Raw genomic sequence first — 19,487 nt, 5'->3', positions numbered from 1 at the left:
ATAGAATAAGGAATAAAGAATGGAATGGGAGAGGAGTGGAGAGGAGAGAAGTGAATAAGGAATAAAGAATGGAATGGAATGGAATAGAATAGAATAAAGCAGAATAGAATTTGAAATAATTAGAATAAAACAGAATTAGAATAGAATGGAATAAAATAGAATAAGGAATAAAGAATGGAATGGGAGAGGAGAGGAGAGAAGTGAATAAGGAATAAAGAATGGAATGGAATGGAATAGAATAGAATAAGGAATAAAGAATGGAATGGAATGGAATAGAATAGAATAAAGCAGAATAAAGCAGAATAGAATTTGAAATAATTAGAATAAAACAGAATTAGAATGGAATGGAATAGAATAAGGAATAAAGAATGGAATGGGAGAGAAGTGAATAAGGAATAAAGAATGGAATGGAATAGAATGGAATAGAATAAGGGAACAGAACAAGAAAGAATAGAATCGGGATATGGAATGGAAAAGAATAGGACTAGAGAAGAGAAACAGAACAGAGAAAGGCAGAAGGAGGAGGAGGAGGAGAAGGAAGAGAAGGAGGACGCACAGGCTCAGAGAGGGGTGTGGGAGCCAAGAGGGCCACTGGGAGAAAAGGAAGGCTTGAGCTGGGGTTTAGAGGAAAGAGACGAAGGAGCATCATCCTGCTTGCGTTCCTAGAAGCAGCGCCAGCGCATCTGTTGGTCAAGGGAGAGCAGGCAGGTGTGGCTGGAGGAGGAGGAGGAGTCGAGCGGGCCATTTTGTGCCACCAGGAGAGGCTGCGCATCAAGGCCTCCCCTGCCCCCCCTCGGCTTCCCACGCGGGGAAAACGCTGGCGCCCACTGGGGCCGTACTCACAGATAACGATCAGGATCATGCAGAAGAGCTGGATGCCAGAGCCCAGGAGGGAGCTGAGGATCATGGGGTACTGCGGCGGCCGGAAGACGTCCCCGTGCACCAGTTTCCACCCCGACTCCTCCATGGTGTCCTCCTGCAAAGGGGGGGGGGGAGAAAGGGGGCCACACGATGAGACAGCAGCCTACGACAAATCTCCCCCATTTTACACAGACACACAAACACAACACACACACACACACCTGTGGCAATCCAGCCTGCCTGCCCCTGAAGCAACCCTTCCTTGCAAGAAACAGGGGACGTTTTGTTTAGAGACTCCCGAACTGGATTCGAACCTTGGCTGGGGGGGGGGTTGGACTAGATGACCTACAAGGCCCCTTCCAACTCTGTTAATCTGTAACGCCCAAGGCACGCAGCCCTTGACTTACAGCCACTCACACAGTGACCACGGAAAGTACAAGAGACACCCCCCGGCCCCGGAAGTAGAGGTAGTCCTCCACTTACAACTGTTCTGCTTAGCGACTGAAGTTACAACGGCACTGGGGAAAAAGGCGCTTACGGCCATTTGTCACGGCAACGACCGGCGCTTGGTAACCGACTCGTATTTATGACGTGATCAACTTTTGTGACCTCCCGACAAGCAAAGTCATTGGGGAAACCAGATTCCCTGGTTAAAGGCGGCTTCAGTACTTTGGGGTCCAGTTCTGAAGTCCCAACAACTGTCCAGATGTTGCTTTTCAGGCACACGGCCACCAGCCGGCTTTCGCCTCCACAGGCAGCGTCTCACAGTTACGTGACCGAGAGGTTTATGATGTTTTCGCCAAAGACAGTTCATAGGTGGTTCTCAACACAGGACCGCAATGGAGCCCAACGTTTCCATCGTTAAGCGTGACAGAGGTAAAGTGAGCTCTGCCTGGTCTTACCACTTTTCTTGCCACCGTTCTTAAGCAGATCACTGTTTGGTCGTTAAGCGAATCCAGCTTCTCCCGTTGGCTTTTGCTGGTCGGAAGCTGGCTGGGAAAGTCACAAATATGAGTCGGTTGCCAAGTAGCAGCCAGATTTGGATTGCGTGACAATGGTTGTGTGAAGATTGGTCATAAATCAGGGTGTTTTTTTCATTGCCTTTGTTCATTTCAAATAGTCACTAAATGAAACGTTGTAGACAGAGGACTGCCTGCACTTCCGGCTATCAGCAAAAACACCCCATAGCGAACCATGAGCTGCTTAACGACCGCAGTGTTCATTTAACGGCTGTTGCAAATAGGCTGTAAAAACGTATCAGTCATATAGGTGATCCCCTTTTATGATTGTCATGACATACAACTATTACAGTCGTTAAGTCGAGGACCACCTGCGCATTCGTTCATTCCAAATTCCTAAGGGTCTCTCTCTTTCTCTTTCCTTCCTTTTCTCTCTCTTTCTTTCTCTTTCTTTTCCTCTTTCTCTTTCTCACTTTCTGTTTTTCTTTTTCTCTTCCTCCACTCTGTCTCTCTCTCTCATAGTGCTGGTCATTAACCTAAGGAACTCGCTGCTACAAGACACAAGCTCTTTCCACCTCAAAAGGTAAAGGTTTCCCTTGCACATATGTGCTAGTCGTTCCCGACTCTAGGGGGCGGTGCTCATCTCCGTTTCAAAGCCGAAGAGCCAGCGCTGTCCGAAGACGTCTCCGTGGTCATGTGGCCGGCATGACTCAACACCAAGGCCGCACGGAACGCTGTTTCCTTCCCACCAAAGGTGGTTTCCTATTTTTCTACTTGCATTTTTGACCTGCTTTTGAACTGCTAGGATGGCAGAAGCCGGGACAAGTCACGGGAGCTCACTCCGTTACGCGGTGGTGCTAGGGATTCGAACCACGAACTGCCGACCTTTCTTAACCATTGAGCCACAACGTCTGTCTTAAAACCAAAGCCGGAATGCAGGAAAATCCTTCCTTCCGTTGCTGCCTCCAGGTGATGGCCTCGGATTCAAGAGACGCCAGTTCTCCCGGGGAGGGCCACCACCCCCCAGCCCCTCCCTCAAAGCACTTTTGGAACCCCCCGAGAAGGAGCCCCATCAAAGGTGAACGTACAATATCGTCTTCCTTGTTGTAGTTGGCGATGTCTTTCCGGAGAGTCCGGATGATGATCATGCTGAGAATCCCTGCAAAAAAAAGGGAAACCAAGATAAGAGGAAGCCGGCTTGATTTCCCCGTATGAGCTTTCGTGGCTTTGCAGCCATGTGTGTCTGTGTGATGGGGGGGGGGCAATTCTGCAGCTTAACGGTCCATCCCAAAGGCCCCTCCCTCACACACGTTCTTTAGGGAATGGATTTAGCATGTCTGTCTGCCTATCGCAGTGTTTCTCAACCTTGGCAACTTGAAGATGTCTGGACTTCCAAGTCCCAGAATTCCCCAGCCAGCGAACGCTGGCTGGGGAATTCTGGGACTTGAAGTCCAGACATCTTCAAGTTGCCAAGGTTGAGAAACACTGGCCTATCGAGCCCTTCCCGGGGGACCTGGGATAGGCAGATGTGAACGTTTGAAGGGGGTTAAAAAAAAAATCTCGTCTCCAGGGATGGAAGCTGCTCCGAGTAAAACGTCCGTTGGCAACTGACTGATGGGAGAATTTGTCAATGCTGCTCGTTTACGCTTGATAGTATTATTCTCTCCGTCGCACTACAAGTTCTTAGGACCGGAGACAAATTCCCTTGGCCCAATGAAGGTGCCCGGGTCAAATCAACCCGGTTCAAGTGCGCCTGATTTCCTTCTCACCGGAAAGGAAGAAGACCACCACCACGGAATTCACAATGGAAAACCAATGGATCTGCACGTCGCTCATGGTGAGGTAAGTGTCCCATCGGGAGGCCCACTTGACGTCGCTCTCCTGCAAAACAAAGAGTGGGGGGGGGGGGGAGGAGGGATGAGCTGTATGGGAAGGGGCTCTGCCATAGGTTGGCCCAGCAGCCTTTCCCGATTCAGGGACGGCTGCTTCAACGGGTACCCGCAAAGCTCTTCCCAGCATCCTTTTCCTCTGAGGGGAGGCTCCCCGTCATGCCTGCAAGCCATCTTTTCCTTTTGGAGTTCAGGCCTGCCACACTTCCCACTGTGGGAAAATGGGAGAGTGGGATTGTACGGAGCGAGATGATATGCAGCCATAACAACATTCTTCTTAGAAACTCAAGGTCATCTTTTGTCTCTGCACCTGGCCGGAACTGGATGGGTGGAAGCTGCCAGCGTGGCAGTGGGAGATTGGACCATGGGATGGGGGAAAGATCTTGTGTGGCCTACTGCCACACTCCTCCCAACGGCCGGTAAGATCCCACAGGGTGGGCCTCCTTCAGATGCCGTCAGCCAGACAATGCCGGCTGGCGGCTCCCCGGAGGAGGGCCTTCTCTGTGACTGCTCCAACTTAGGCGTAAGAGCCGGCTGGGTGACTCTCAGCCAATCACCGGGAGACGGTGAGTTCTAGTTCTACATTAGGCGTAAGAGCCGGCTGGGTGACTCTCAGCCAATCACCGGGAGACGGTGAGTTCTAGTTCTACATTAGGCGTAAGAGCCGGCTGGGTGACTCTCAGCCAATCACTGGGAGACGGTGAGTTCTAGTTCTACATTAGGCATAAGAGCCGGCTGGGTGACTCTGAGCCAATCACCAGCAGATGGTGAGTTCTGGTCCCTCCTTCGGTATAAAAACCAGTTGGGTGACTTTGGGCCAATCAAACACTCTCTCTCTCTCTCTCAGCCCAACCCACCTCGCAGGGTCGTGAGGAAAATGGGAGGAAAGGAGGAGCATTAGCTATGTTTGATCCCTGGAGTTAATTCTAGAGCAGTGTTTCTCAACCTTGGCCACTTGAAGATGTCTGGACTTCAACTCCCAGAATTCCCCAGCCAGCATTTGCTGGCTGGGGAATTCTGGGAGTTGAAGTCCTGACATCTTTAAGTTGCCAAGGTTGAGAAACACTGTTCTAGAGTAATGGAGGCAGGATGAAAATCTCTTCCCCAGCTCCCGTACTCACCTCCCAGTGCACAGAATATGTGAAGAAAAGCTCATTGGCCTTATTGGGGTCGATTTCCTGAGCGGAGGCGCTGGCAGCTTCGGGCAGGACACACACGCCTTTCTCGTCGGCCTTCATATCTGTGGAGCAAAGGAGAGGGTTCAGGATGACCAAAGGATCCGATCCAGGTGAATCCAAGACTTCCTCAAAGCATCTCGCCCAACCGGCAACGCTGCCTCATCCAGTCCTTGATGGGCCAGTGATGGAGAAAAATTTGGGCTCAGAGCATCCAAAATTCGGCAAATGCCTGACTTGATTCTGCTAGGGCTCTCGGGGGTGTCAAACTCAATGCCTGCGGGCTGGATTCGGCCCGTGGGGTGCTTAGACCTGCCTGAAAACAGCAAAGGATCGGCCCGCAATGCCTCTGCTGGTGAAAAGGAGCTTATACCGTATTTTTTGGAGTATAAGACGCACCTTTCCCCCCCAAAAAAAGAGGGCGAAAAACTGGATGCATCTTATACACTGAATATAATATTTTTGGCCTCCTGAAACCCTGCCCTCTTCCCAAAAATGGACGTGCAGAGGCTTTAGGAGGCTTCCAGATTGCTCCTGGGGGCTGGGGAGGGCAAAAATGAGCAGAAAATTGGCAATTTTTTGCTCAGTTTGGGTGGGGGGCAGCCCCCAGGAGCACTTTTCAGGCCTCTCAAACTTTCTGCATGCCCCGTTTTTCACAAAAAAAACGAGGCATGCAGAGGGTTTGGGAGACCTGCAGCGTGCAAAAACTTTTTTTTTTAAATGTACCTCTTCAAAATCTTGTTGCGTCTTATACTCCGAAAAATACAGTAGTTAGATATAGCCAAACACAAAAATAGTTTCCTGTGGGAACCAAGGACGTTCCCACAGGTGGCTGGAAGGAGGAGGAGGAGTCCCGTCTCCAGGCAAACCAGCTAGCACCTTGATTGGGCAATGTGGCAGATTGTTTGGGGAAAGGGGGAACTTTCACTTTTTAACCAGGTGAAAAACCACAGGAAATCTCATGAGTCAGTTTTCACCAGCTTGTGCCAATATGATGGAGCCGGGGTGGCGCAGTGGTTAGGGTGCAGCACTGCAGGCTGCTTCAGCTGACTGTTATCTGCAGTTCGGCGGTTCTAATCTCACCGGCTCAAGGTTGATTCAGCCTTCCATCCTTCCGAGGTGGGTGAAATGAGGACCCAGACTGTGGGGGCGATATGCTGACTCTGTAAACCGCTTAGAGAGGGCTGAAAGCCCTATGAAGCGGTATATAAGTCGAACTGCTATTGCTATGATACCTCGAATAGGAAATGTTTTTTGTCTGCCTTAGGAATTCCGCTTTCTATGGAGTTCTTAGTTGGAACCCTGACACCTGGCAGGAAAGGTCATGAGGGAAAACTCGCTTAACCCCTGCCTCACTTAGCGGCTGAAATTTTGGGCTCAGCTGTGGACATAAGCCGAGGACTACCTGCGTGGGATCAGGGCAGCTCAGACCCAAGCGAGAAGAGCCGCCAGCCCTCTTACCTGCTAGGGCGATGCTCTGCGGGATGACCTCGAAGCGGACCACCCGGTAGGTGGGCTCCTGATTCTCCTCCACCTCCTCCCGGTGGTAGTAGAGGATGAAGGACAGGTGGTTGTGGAGGAAGAACTGGAACAGACGACACGGAGATACGCATTAGAGAGCCCGGAACATGGGAAGGGGGCAACTCATGGCAATCAGACAATTTAATTCAATGTATTTTTCAGAGTATAGGATGTACCTTTCCCCCCCAAAAAGGGGGTGAAAATCTGGGTGCGCCTTATACACTGAATACAGCATTTTTGGCCTCCCGAAACCCCTTCTCCAAAATGGCCGTGCAGAGCCTTTAGGAGGCTTCCAGAGTGCTGCTGGCGGCTGAGGAGGGCAGAAATGAGTGAAAGCAGGCCTGTTTTTCACAAAAATGGGGGTGTTTTTGCCCTCCCAAGCCCCCAGGAGCACTCTGCAGGCCCCCCACACTCTCTGCATGCCCTGTTTCTCCCTCCCCACAAAATGGGCCCATTTTAAAGAAAAATTTTGCTCAATTTTGCCCTCCCCAGCTCCCAGGAGCTCTCTACAGGCCCTCCCATACCCTCTGCACGCTCCGCTTTTTGCAGAAAATGGGGTGTGCAGAGGGTTTGGGAGGTCTGTAGAGTGCTCCCGGGGGGCTGGGGAGGGCAAACCCCCCCCCTTTTTTTAAAAAATGACCTCTTCAAAATCTTGGTGCGTCTTATACTCTGAAAAATATGGTATTTAAAATAAATAATATAACCTCTTTCTTTTTTTCTTTTGTCTCAATATATTTTAGACTGTGTTTGTTAAAAATCTATACCGTGTACGGGCTCTGGGAAGTCAGGGGGGGGCGAGGGAGGTGGGATGTTGGGGGAGAGGGTGGAGGGGTACATATTAGGCTAGACAAAAATTTGGTGGCTAAGTCGAGGACTACCGAGAATCAAGGGATAGAGCGAAAGACAACATCCGTCATTCGTTAATGGCTCCCACTCCCCACCCACCCCCCAAAAATGATTCCTGGTATCCCTACCCTGTTCTTCTCCATGAACCCAAGTCGGTAGCCATGTTCGAACTGAAGGTCTCGTTCCTTGTTCTTCTCTTCCTCTTCACGGTTCGAGTAGAATTCCAGCCTCGTGGCCACCGGCAAGTTGTCGGCAATGCTGCAGGGACAAATCCTGGGGAGTCAGACCCACTGCCTCCCCTTCTCTCCAAAGCCCTCCCCCCCCCCCCGCGGCCCCACTGAAGGCAAGGCAGACCCACCCACCCACCCACTCTGGCTTGTCTAGAGGTCAAAAGGACTCACAGGTGAACATAATACTCCTCCTGGATCCGTTCCACCACCAGTTGGCTTTTCTCCTTCGTCAACACAACGGGCTTGTTTGGGTGGTCGCACAACACCTCGCACTTCTTTTCTACGTTCATGGAAACCTGGAAAGGCGTGTTGACAATGCGGTCCCCTCTCAGGACCTCACCTGTGTGCAGGGCAGGGCGGGGGAGCGTTGTTGAGGGAGGGGGGGGGAAGAAAAGAACTATTCAGAGAAGTAAAGGCTTACGGGCAAAGAAAACAGTTATCTGTTCTGTCCCCCACCTTCACGGCTTGTTAACAAACGCAGGCAGGCAACTTAAAAGGAAGTCTTTCTTTATCAGTTCTCAGTTCGAACTGGCTTCGAGCCCAGAAATAACATAAATACAAGTCTCCGACAAGAATTCAAAACAAAAACTCTTACAAGCACTGCACTTCTTCCACCGTCTCCACGAATCAGGTTTACATGAAACACCAAAGCACTTATCCAAGTGTAACAAGCATAAATCACGATTAATACTCAAGCAATGTTGTACCAAACCAGGAACACACGAAGGAACGTTGGCTCCAGCCACTAGGGCGTGGCAGCATCCGTCCTTTTATCTCCAAACTTCCCTCAAACCCGCTCCCAGCTGCATAATGAATCTTGATCCCGAAAGGACTCACAGCAGACATCTGCTGAGTCACAGCAGTTATCAATGCAAATATATTTAGTGTACTTATAAGTGCAAAAATAAATGTGAAATAAAAGTATTGGCAGGCGGCCCTGAAGTCCAAAAAAAGGAAAATATGGCTTTATTTATTTTTCTTTTAGCAACCCTGTCACGGGTAGTCCTTGACGTACAACCACAATTGTTAAGTGAGACATTTGTTAAGTCAGTTCTGCCCCATTTTGCAACTTTCCTTGCCTCAGTTGTTAAGTGAATCACTGCGGTTGATAAGTTAGTAAACCGGTGGTTAAGTGAATCTGGCTTCCCTATTGATTTTGCTTGTCAGGAGGTCGCAAAAGCGGATCGCGTGACCTCAGGGACACAGCAAGTCGTAAATATGAACCAGTTTCCAAGCGTCTGAATTTTGATCACATGATCGCGGGGATGCTACAAAGGTTGTAACTCTGAAAACCGGTCCAAGGTCACATTTTTCAGTACCGTTGCAACTTTGAACGGTCATTCAATGAACTGTTGGAAGTCGAGAACTCCCTATAATCCCCTTTTATGGGATTGGAGTGAGGGGGCGACTGAATGGAGCTGAGCATTGACTGGCCGGATGCCCTTCCTGATGCCTATTGCGAAGGTCACAGCAGATATTTTCTCTTTGCGCTCTGATAGAGAAGCATCTGTCGCTGGCTAGGATTGAACTCTCTACCTTCTGAGTGGGAGGCGAGCGACTTCACCTCTAGGCCCCCGTGCCGTTCAGCTATAAATGAAACTATATTTAACATATTTATCAATATATAAATACATTTATACATTTTGTAAGTATATAAATAAATAAAAATGCATTTATGTATCTGTTTAGAGCCAAACCAATATTTCTGGGGCCCTGATTGGTGCAGAGAAAAGACAGAAACTTTACCTGGGCTTAACCCCTCCAACAGGGTCTCTAAATCCTGACCAGCCCAAGGTTGACTCATCCTTCCGAGAGGGGTCAAATGAGGAGCCAGATGGTTGGGGGCAAGAGGCGGACTCTGTGAACCGCTTAGAGAGGGCTGTGAAGCAGTATGGAGTAGTATACAAGCCTAAGTGCTACCCTATTGCTGGTTCTGGAGGTGTCAATCTTCAGGGCCACCAAACCAGAGGTGCCGGGACATGGACAGGAGGGAAGGTAGAAGGCTGTTCTAGGGGAAGGAGGACCGGGGCCTTACCTAAATTTTCAGCTTTGTATTTGATGTTGAGCGGCCGACAGAAGGGCAAGGAGTAATACTCGTAAGGTAACTGCGTCCGCGAACTGGTCAGTTTCACAGCCTGGAAAAAGAGAGAGAGAAAGAGAAAGAGATGTTCCGAATGCCTGCACTGAGAAGATCCCGGTGGATTCATGACAAAGGCCACATCCTGCCCGGATCCTCCTCCTTTCGCCCCCAAAATAAAGCCTGCTGTTTAGAGACAAAACATTACAGATTATGGTGAGACAGACTATTATTGTCTATCTCACATATTCGCTCATAAGCACAATCTACGATGCTGCTAATCACCCCAAATTACGGGCATTTGTGGTTTTTAGAGAAGAAAAACTTCCTGCAGCATTTGGCCTCATAGATTCAAAAAGGATGAAATAAGGAAAAGGGTAGGAAATATTCTCCACGTATAGTGGGTACGAGGAAAGAAATTCTGAGAACAGAACTACTCAATCGTGAAAAGATCCAGCATCCTTAATAACAAGAAAACCACCTTGATTGACAGGGAATGGAATCTACCACAGGGGTGTCACTCAAGGCCCGTAGGCCGGATCCGGCCCGCAGGGTGCTTAGATCTGGCCCACAGTGCTTCTGCCAGTGGAAGGAAGGAGAATGAAGGAGGAAGGAAAAAGAAGGGAGAGAGGGAGGAAATGGAAGGGAAGGAAGAGGGAAGGGAGGGGAGGGAGGGAAGGAGAATGAAGAGGGAAGGAAAAAGAAGGGAGAGATGGAGGGAGGGAGCAAAGGAAGGAGAGGAGAGGGAGGGGAGGGAAGAGAAGGAAGAGGAAAGGGAGGGGAGGAAAGGAAGGAAGAAAGGAAGGAGAATGAAGAGGGAGGGAAAAAGATGGGAGAGATGGAGGGAGGGAGCAAAGGAAGGAGAGGAGAGGGAGGGAAGGGAAGAGAAGGAAAAGGAAAGGGAGGGGAGGAAAGGAAGGAAGAAAGGAAGGAGAATGAAGAGGGAAGGAAAAAGAAGAGAGAGATAGAGGGAGGGAGCAAAGGAAGGAGAGGAGAGGGAGGGAAGGGAAGGGAAGGAAGAGGGAAGAAAAAAGAAGGGAGGAAAGAAAGGAAGGGAGGAAAGGTTATAATGTGAGGGAGGGTCTGAGGTAAGTCCTGCCTTAGCACTTGGCCACTACAGGTGCCCCCCACCCTGAGTGATGTCAAGCTGGCCACACCCTGGCCACACCCACCCTGCTCCCTTCCCCCGAGATCAAACATAACCCTGATACGGCCCTCAATGAAACCGAGTTTGACACCCCTGGTCTAGCATATCTGAAGGGTGCCAGATTGAAGGAAACTCACTCAAGACCCTTCCCATATTTTTACCACACCATCCCTGTGAAGGGAACTTCTAGTCCTCCAAGGTCCCTTCCAACTCTGTTATTCTGTGTTTTTGCATCTCGGTACAATTCTTTTTCATTTTAGATTCCTTCCCCAACCAGCCTTACAACCACAGTGAGTCAGGACAAAAATAGTTTCAGGTGAACACCTGTAAATTCCCCCAGGGGGGCGGCTTAGCAAAGGTAAAACTAAGCAGGTGAAAGTGTCATCAGGTGAAGGAATCTTTCCCCACAGCAATTAAAACCATTTGACAGGGCTTAACCGGTGAGGCTGCTTGCTAAGAGTCAGAAATTCAGATAAAACAAATCCTTAGCGCTTGGTGTATAATCAGAGGCACGGAATCGAAATCAATCTGAAGTATCCGTCGCGCTTTATAAAGCCTTAGTAAAGGCCACACCTGGAATATTTTGCATCCAGTTTTGGTCCCCGCGTTCCAAAAAAGATGTTGATAGATTTTGGAAAAAGTTCAGAGAAGAGCAACAGGAGCAGCCAAAAAGAAAGAGGGAGGGGGAGAAGAAGAGGAAGGAGGAGGAGGAGGAGGAGGAGAAAGAAAGAAAGAAAGAAAGAAAGAGAGAGAGGGAGGGAGGGAGAGAGAGAGAGAAAGAAAGAAAGAAAGAAAGAGAGAGAGGGAGGGAGGGAGGGAGAGAGAGAGAGAGCGAAAGAAAGAAAGAAAGAAAGAAGGAAAGAAAGAGAGGGAGGGAGGGAGGGAGAGAGAGAGAGAGAGAGAGAGAGAGAGAGAGAGAGAGAGAGCAAAAGAAAGAAAGAAAGAAAGAAGGAAAGAAAGAAAGAAAGAAAGAAAGAAAAGCAGCCGCCAAAAAAGCTAATATGATCCTGGGTTGTATAAACAAGAGGCATAGAATCAAAATCACGTGCTGCTTTAGAAATCCTTAGTAAGGCCACACCTGGAATATTTTGCATCCAGTTTTGGTCCCCACGTTACAAAAAAGAGGTTGAGACTTTGGAAAAAGTGCAGAGAAGAGCAACTAAGAGGATTAGAGGACTGGAGACTTAAAACATACCAAGCATGGTTGCAAGATTTGGGGTTGGCTAGTCTAGAGAAAAGAAAGACGAGAGAGGACACGATAGCAGCCTTCCAGTATTTGAGGGGCTGCCCCAAAGAAGAGGGGGGGGGTCAACATCCTATTCTCCAAAGCCCCTGAAAGTAGGAGAAGCAACGGATGGAAACTAATCAAGGAGAGTAGCAACCTGGAATTAAGGAAAAACTTCCTAACAGTGAGGACAATTAACCAGTGGAACAGAAGTTGCCTCCAGAGGTTGTGAATGCTCCATCATTGGAGGTTTTCAAGAAGAGACTGGACAGCCAATTGTCTGAAGTGGCATAGGATCTCCTGCTTGAGTAGGGGGTTGGATTAGAAGACCTCCAAGGTCCCTTCCAGCTCTACTCTGATTAAAAGGAATGGAACACTTCTGCATGTAACAGCCCATCCCTGTGAGCCGAGGTGGCGCAGTGGTTAAATGCAGCACTGCAGGCTACTTCAGCTGATTGCAGTTCGGCTGTTCAAATCTCACCGGCTCAGGGTTGACTCAGCCTTCCATCCTTCCGAGGTGGGTAAAATGAGGACCCGGATTGTTGTTGGGGGAGATATGCTGACTCTGTAAACCGCTTAGAGAGGGCTGAAAGCCCTAGGAAGCAGTATATAAGTCTAACTGCTATTGCTATTGCTATCTTGCGCGGATCTATTGGGACAGTTACTCCCGGTATTTTCCAGTTTCTACTCACACTCGTACGGGCATTTTAAGAACTGCAGCCCTCTTAATTAAATGAAAATGGTGGTATGGTGATAGTAAAATATATAATTTTTTTAACATATACAATTTAAACTGAATGGAATATATGTGATTGTGGAAGGAACGCACGAAATGTACTTGTGAACCAATGGATACGCTTTCTACAAGATGTAATGAAAGATGATTCTTTTTTTGTGTGTTTTTTTCTGTAATAAAACTAATAAAAAAATTTCCAAAAAAAAATAAAAAATAAATGTACATCAGATATGCAAAATACTTGTGATGGTATTTGTAGTTGCTTGAATGTTCAAGGGATGCCTCAAGGAGTATTACTGCTGATGTTAAAGCTATATTGACAAAACATCTGAGAATAAATTGTAATGACTTTGAAAGTGTATACTTTGGAGTATTTCTGCATTAAATGTCACCCACATGAATTGTAAAACTGCTATACATTAAAAGATCCATTTGGGGGGGGGGGGAAGAACTGCAGCCCTCTGCAGAGAGGAAAATTTATTTTTTCTTTCTTTCTCGTGGGTGATGACAAACTGGCACAATCAGATCTGATTGATTGATTGATTGATTTCATTTATATGCCGCCCTTTTCCCCGAAGGGGACTCAGGGCGGCTCACAATTCAGTCAGGGAAGGGGTACAGACAGGGGGTAAAAAAACGAACATAACAGTACACAATTTAAAAACACACAACAACCATACCATTCGAGAAGGGGGGCAGGATTCTAAAAGGGGTCAAATTCTGCAGGGCGTGAAATTCAGGGCCGTCTTACCTTGATTTCTACAGGAGCATTCCGGTGAAAATTGATGGGGGCCACTCCTGGCACGTAGAAGCAACTCACCCCATGCCACAGGAGGAAGAACGGGCACGTAAGCCTCTGCCAAGACAAAAAGCGAACATCTGTCACCAGGGAAAACCGCTGTTCAGAATAGGAAGCATTCAAGAACGATCGTCCGCTTTAGGTATTTATTTAACACGCGGCATAAAGCGCACGGATAAGAGTAATAAAAGTTATACAGAAGGGGCACATGATGCTATGGTGCACGTATGATGGAAGTATGTACCCAATTGTGTACGGTACGAGGAACTCGTGTACCAGTTACAGGTTACATTTTAAAATACGTTGATTCGTGGAAACACAGTAAGATCTGATGAAGGAGAATCTTTGTAGCGCAGGGTTGACATGAGGGGTCCTTGGTGGTCTCCGAGTTTCTTTTCTTGCAGATGTTTCATGACCCAACTAGGGAACATCATCAGTACTACAGGAAGGAAGTGGGACTGGAGGAGGAGGACTGTGGAGTCCTTGATGCTCTCTGAGCCTGGTGGTTTTCTTGCAGATGTTTCATGACCCAACTAGGCAACTTCATCAGTGCTAGAAGGGAGGAGGGTTTGCAGGGCGGAGGAGCCTGTCTTAGCTTGGGGAATTGGAGGGGAGAGTCTTGTGATGCCGGAGGGGAGGACATACTCTGTGCAAGGGCCAGAGTAGAGTAGAAACATGGGCAGAGCAATGTTGCAGAGGTAAATTCCTAAACTGTTTGTCCATTTTAGAGCAGGGGATTTCAACCTCAGCAGCTGTAAGATGGGTGGACTGTGAGGAAGAGGAGGAGGAGGAGGGGGAGGAGGAGGAGGAAGAGGAGAGAAGAGGAGGAGGAGGGGGGGAGGAGGAGGAGGAGAAGAGGAGGAGGAGGGGGAGGAGGAGGAGGAGGAGGGGGAAGACTATGCAAGCCCTGTTACTCTGAACTTGGCTCTTTGTTTGCAGACATTTCATGACCCAACTAGGGAACATCATCAGTGCTAGCAATGAACCTTCTGCAAAAAAACAAGCAAGCTCAGAGAGTACCAAGCACCCCTCAAAATAGCAATAGCAGTTAGACTTATATACTGCTTCATAGGGCTTTCAGCCCTCTCTAAGCGGTTTACAGAGTCAGCATATCGCCCCCACAGTCTGGGTCCTCATTTCACCCACCTTGGAAGGATGGAAGGCTGAGTCCACCTTGAGCCGGTGAGATTTGAACCGCCGAACTGCAGATAGCAGTCAGCTGAAGTACTGCACTCTAACCACTGCACCACCTCGGCTCTATAAAGTCTTCTATAGGTGGCATCTGCCCCCACCCCACCCCCAGGCAAGATTGGCCAAAAGGTTTAGCAATACGTCCCCAAACTGTTGGAAATGTAAAAAAAATAATAGTACCTGGATACAAATTCATATGTGGTTAGAGAAAATGACCAGACAACATATAGAGTTTAAGCCAGAATTATTCCTAGTAGGTATTATATCAGAATGGTTATGATATAGGGACAATATACTGAATATTATAATGAAGGGAAGAAGGAAGGAAAGGAGGGGAGGAAGGAAGTAGAGAATGGAGGGACAAAGGAAAGGAGTGGAGGGTAGAAGAGAGAGAAAGAGAAGGAGAGAAAGTAGGAGAGGAAGAAGAAGTGTGGAGGAGAGGTAAGGGAAGAAGAAAGAGGTAAGGGAAGGTGGGTGGAAGGGAGAGAAAGAGAAGGAGAGGAGGGAGGAAGAGAAAGAAAGAGAAGGAGAGAAGGTAGGAAGGAGAAGAAAAAGGGTATGAGTGGGGAAGAGGTAAGGGAAGGAAGAAGGGGACGGAGACGAGGAAGGAAGGAAGTAGAGAAGGAAGGGAGGGAGAAAAGAAAAGAAAGAGAAAACGAGGCAGGTGCGAAGGATGGTAAACAAAGCATTTTAAACAATACCTTATAACTTTTCAAATGGAATAATAATAATATAAGAATGGCAAAGAAAAAGAATAATTATGTGAATGTATATCCATAACTGTATGTAAGAGAATAAATGACAGTAAAAATATAAAGCACAATATAGGTAAATAATATTTGGTCATAAGTAGCTAAGTTTAAATAAATTAAGAAATGCACATAAAAATGGATAACGAATAAGGAGATTATGAACGCAAGATAGAAATGTATAGAAGGGAAAACACTAACTGCAAAGAAACCAATTCGGAACTGCGGTAAGATATACGATGGAACTTATTGTTCCTATGTTGTTTTTAAGTTATGTGTTTGTTTTTTATTGATGTGCTTAGGTGTTTAAAATTAAAAAAAAATTATCACAAAAGTGAAAAAAAAAACACTGAATATTATACATCTTGACCACAGCAAGAATTGCATATGTGCAGCATTGGAAGAGCGAGGAGGAGGAGGAGGAGGAGGAGGAGATGATGAGGAAGAGTCTCCTTCTAGTCTGTGCAGGAAATGAAAGTTTCTGGAACATTTTCAGAGGGTGCCCCGTGCAGAGTGGCAGGCCTTGACGGGTGACATGGCAAGGTGACAAGGGCCTGAGTCACACTTCCTGATTCAGGAAGGACTGCAGCGGGGCAAACCAGTTGTGGTAGATAATGACACCCTTCCCTTCCTGGCACTCCCTGGAAGGAGACCAGGCAGATTTCCCACAAATCCCGGATTGGCAGAAGAATCTCTGAAAAACATTTGTGTCTCGCAGGGATTTATTTGGGAGCTGGCTCGGAGGGTTTTGATAGCATTTCTGGCTCCACCTGGGGTGTTAAGTCAGGACAGGGAGTCCTCGACTTACAGCAGTTCACTTAGTGACCATTCGAAGTTGCAAGGGCATTGAAAGAGCTGACTTAATGCCCGCTTTCCACACTTGAAACCATTGCAGCATCCCCGTGGTTAACCTGATCAAGATTCGGATGCTTTGCAAGTGGTTCATGCTTACGACGGATGCCGCGTCCCAGGGTCATGTGATCCGCTCTTGCGGCCGCCTGACCAGAAAAGTCAATGGGGAAGCCAGTTTCACTTAACAACCGCGTGACTCACTTAACAAATCCAATGATTCGCTTAACAAGTGTGCCGAGAGAAGTCCTGAAATGGGACGAACTCCACTTAACCGACGTTTCACTTAGCAATATAAATTTTGGGGGGTCAACTGTGTGGTCGTAACTCAAGGACTACCTGCATCATTGGGCTACTGTTGATACCTCAACCCAGCCTGATGGTAAAGCACCTCAGGGAGCAATTATCGTCTTTGATTGCTCCTCCCACTCATTCGAACTGGAACCGCCTACTTCAGAAGAACACAGGTAGTCCTCAAATTATGACCACTGAGCCCCAAATTTCCATTGCTAAGCAAGACAGTCGTGAAGTGAGATTTGCCCCATTTTATGACCTTCCTTTGCCAGCTGATAAGTGAAACAAATGCTTATCGCAGTTCTTAAATTAGTAACACAAGTTGCTAAGTGAATCCCTGCACTTGTTAAGTGAGTTAACAAGGTTGTTAAGTGAATCCAGCTTCGTCATCGACTTGGCTTTCAGAAGGTTCGCAAAAGGGGAATCACGTGACCCCGGGACATTGCGACCGTCATAAATATGAGCCAGTTGCCAAGCGTCTGAATTTTGACCATGTGACCAGGGGGGATGGTGTGACGGTCGTAAGTGTGAAAAAAATTGGTCGTCACTTTTTTTCAGTACCATTGTTAACTTTGAATGGTCACTAAGCGAGTGGTTGTAAATCGAGGACTACCTGTTGTTTTTCCTTCCATCCATGAAGAACCAATTCAAAGGTTGAGCTGACCAATTTAATATAGAAATTGATATATTGTTTGCTTTCAACTTTTTTAGCGAGTTCTCCAGATCAGAACTCTTCATAAAGTAAATTCGGGTGATTTGATATTACAAAACCTCCACACTTTAAAATGTATTTCTTCATTCCTGATCCCACGGAATTTTTCATCCCAAGGGGGAACCTCCAGACGGCATTGAGCAATCTGTGGCGGGATTCAGAGCTTTCCCACGCTACCAAAATGTTCAAAGATCAATATTTCTTTTTAACCACTTTTCTATCCTGTCTCCGCCACATCCTCTCTGGCTCGGAGAAGAGGGGAAATGAGAAACCTTCTTCCCTTAGCAACCCCTAAAAGACGATCCATCCCAATTACGGGATAATAGGACTCTATTCAAACTGAATTTGGATATTTTAAGTAGTTGCAACTTGCAGTGGCTGAGGGTTATCACACAACTTTCATACAAAAGTCACTGTTGTTTAAGTACAGATAATCTTGCTGAAGTCCATTGGACTGCAAGGCCATCCAACCGGTCAGTCCTAGAGGAGATCAACCCTGGCTGCTCTTTAGAAGGCCGGATCCTGAAGAGGAAACTCAAAGACTTTGGCCACCTAATGAGAAGGAAGAAGGACTCCCTGGAGAAGAGCCTCATGCTGGGAACGATGGAGGGCAAAAGAAGAAGAAGGGGACGGCAGAGAAGGAGGGGGCTGGATGGAGTCACCGAAGCAGCCAGCGTGAGCTTCAATGGACTCCAGAGGATGGGAGAGGACAGGAAGGCCTGGAGGAGCGTTGTCCATGGCGATGGCTCGGACACGACTTTGAAACTAACAATACCACCAAACTTGCTGAAAGGCCAATTATTTTAACAGGACTCTGTGAAAAGTTCCTCATACATTCTATCTACCACGGACATAAAAATCAGAAAAGAACACCTTAATACAGTCACAATAAATTTGTAAAAATAAGGGATGGGGGGAACCAATGTAAAAATCAGCCGTTTTTGGATGAGAATAATTTATAAGAATAAATTAGTCCCAGGGAATCCCAATCATTCATCTCCCTTAAAGGCTCTAAAAGGTACGACAATTTAAAAGAGAATAAAAGGAGGTGCTGAAAGTATTAAAATGAACTTTCAAACAGGTAATGTAAATAATGCACCAGAAGCAATCCAATGTATATGTTGATAGGTAATCATATCACCATCACAGATAACTGGAAACATAAATAAAAAATAACCTATTTTAAGGAAGTTAACATCTTTAATAAGGAAATCATTGTTTGCTGTACACATGAGATGTTTCAGAAGGCCTCAGTCTTTGGAGAAGTCCATAACGTTGGGAAAGGTGGAAGGAAGAAGAGAATGACCAGCAACGAGGTGGAGTGACTCCATTTCAATGGCCCTGTTGGAAGACCTAAAAGCAGGGGTCTCCAACTTTGGCAACTTTAAGACATCAACTCCCCACAAGTTTTAGAAGTTGCCAAGGTTGGAGACCCCTGATCTAAAGGACCAGGCTGAAGACATATTGTCTTGGGAGAATCTGTCTTTGAGACGATCCACCTATGTGATTGCAAGAGTCAACGTGGAAAAATAATCCATATGAAATCCTTTCTCTGTGGAGAAGGCAACATGAACATTGATCCATATGGTTGCTAAGAGGTGACATTGACTTGATGGCACATCATCCATCAATCGCTATCAAGACCAAGTGACAAGTCCATAATGTCAAGAAAGGTGGTAGGAAAGAGAAGAGGAGGTTGACCATAGCAAATGGATGGACTGAGTTGTGATGAGGGGGCACTATTCGAAGTTCTGATGGACTAGTTGGTGACAGTGAACTTTCACTTTGGAAAAAATCTATGTGGCCACCAAGAGAAGGAGAGGAGGGAGGAAGAGAGGAAAAAGAGAAGGTAGGAAAGAGAAGACAGAGGGTAGGAGTAGGGGAGAAGTAAGGGAAGGAGAAGAGGAAGGAAGGAAGTAGAGAAGGAAGGGAGGGAGAAAAGAAAGGAAAGAGAAAATAAGGTGGTGTCATAGCAGGTGTGAAGGATGGTAAACAATACATTCCAAATTATACCTTATAACCTTTTAAATGGAATAATATAAGAATGGCAAAGAAAAATAATAACTATGTGAATGTATACATAACTGTATTTAAGAGAATAAATGACAGTAAAAATATAAAGCACAATATAGGTAAATAATACTTGATCATAAGTAGCTAAGTATAAATAAATAAAGAAACGTATATAAAAATGGATAATGAATAACGAGATTATGAAAGCAAGATA

General features: G+C 46.9%; 1 protein-coding gene across 1 annotated transcript in view; it reads right to left on the bottom strand.

The window, feature by feature from the left end:
• The window catches only part of TM9SF4 (transmembrane 9 superfamily member 4), a 35,440-nt gene that overhangs the window by 13,344 nt on the left and 2,609 nt on the right, over positions 1–19,487 (bottom strand). The window contains exons 2-10 of the mRNA XM_087703139.1: positions 13,418–13,522; positions 9,517–9,616; positions 7,653–7,821; positions 7,380–7,509; positions 6,346–6,469; positions 4,831–4,949; positions 3,590–3,701; positions 2,909–2,979; positions 844–976 (exon numbers count right to left, since the gene is read on the bottom strand). Of these exons, the coding sequence (XP_087559265.1) occupies positions 844–976; positions 2,909–2,979; positions 3,590–3,701; positions 4,831–4,949; positions 6,346–6,469; positions 7,380–7,509; positions 7,653–7,821; positions 9,517–9,616; positions 13,418–13,522 (1,063 nt within the window). The remainder of the gene's footprint in view (positions 1–843; positions 977–2,908; positions 2,980–3,589; positions 3,702–4,830; positions 4,950–6,345; positions 6,470–7,379; positions 7,510–7,652; positions 7,822–9,516; positions 9,617–13,417; positions 13,523–19,487) is intronic.

The sequence above is a fragment of the Thamnophis sirtalis genome, unplaced genomic scaffold, assembly GCF_051295495.1.
Source record: "Thamnophis sirtalis isolate CommonGarterSnake01/CBP01778 unplaced genomic scaffold, rThaSir2_p1.2 scaffold_26, whole genome shotgun sequence".
NCBI lineage: Eukaryota > Metazoa > Chordata > Lepidosauria > Squamata > Natricidae > Thamnophis > Thamnophis sirtalis.
The sequence above is the reverse complement of the archived record's forward strand: the minus strand, read 5'-3'. Positions and strand labels throughout refer to the sequence as shown.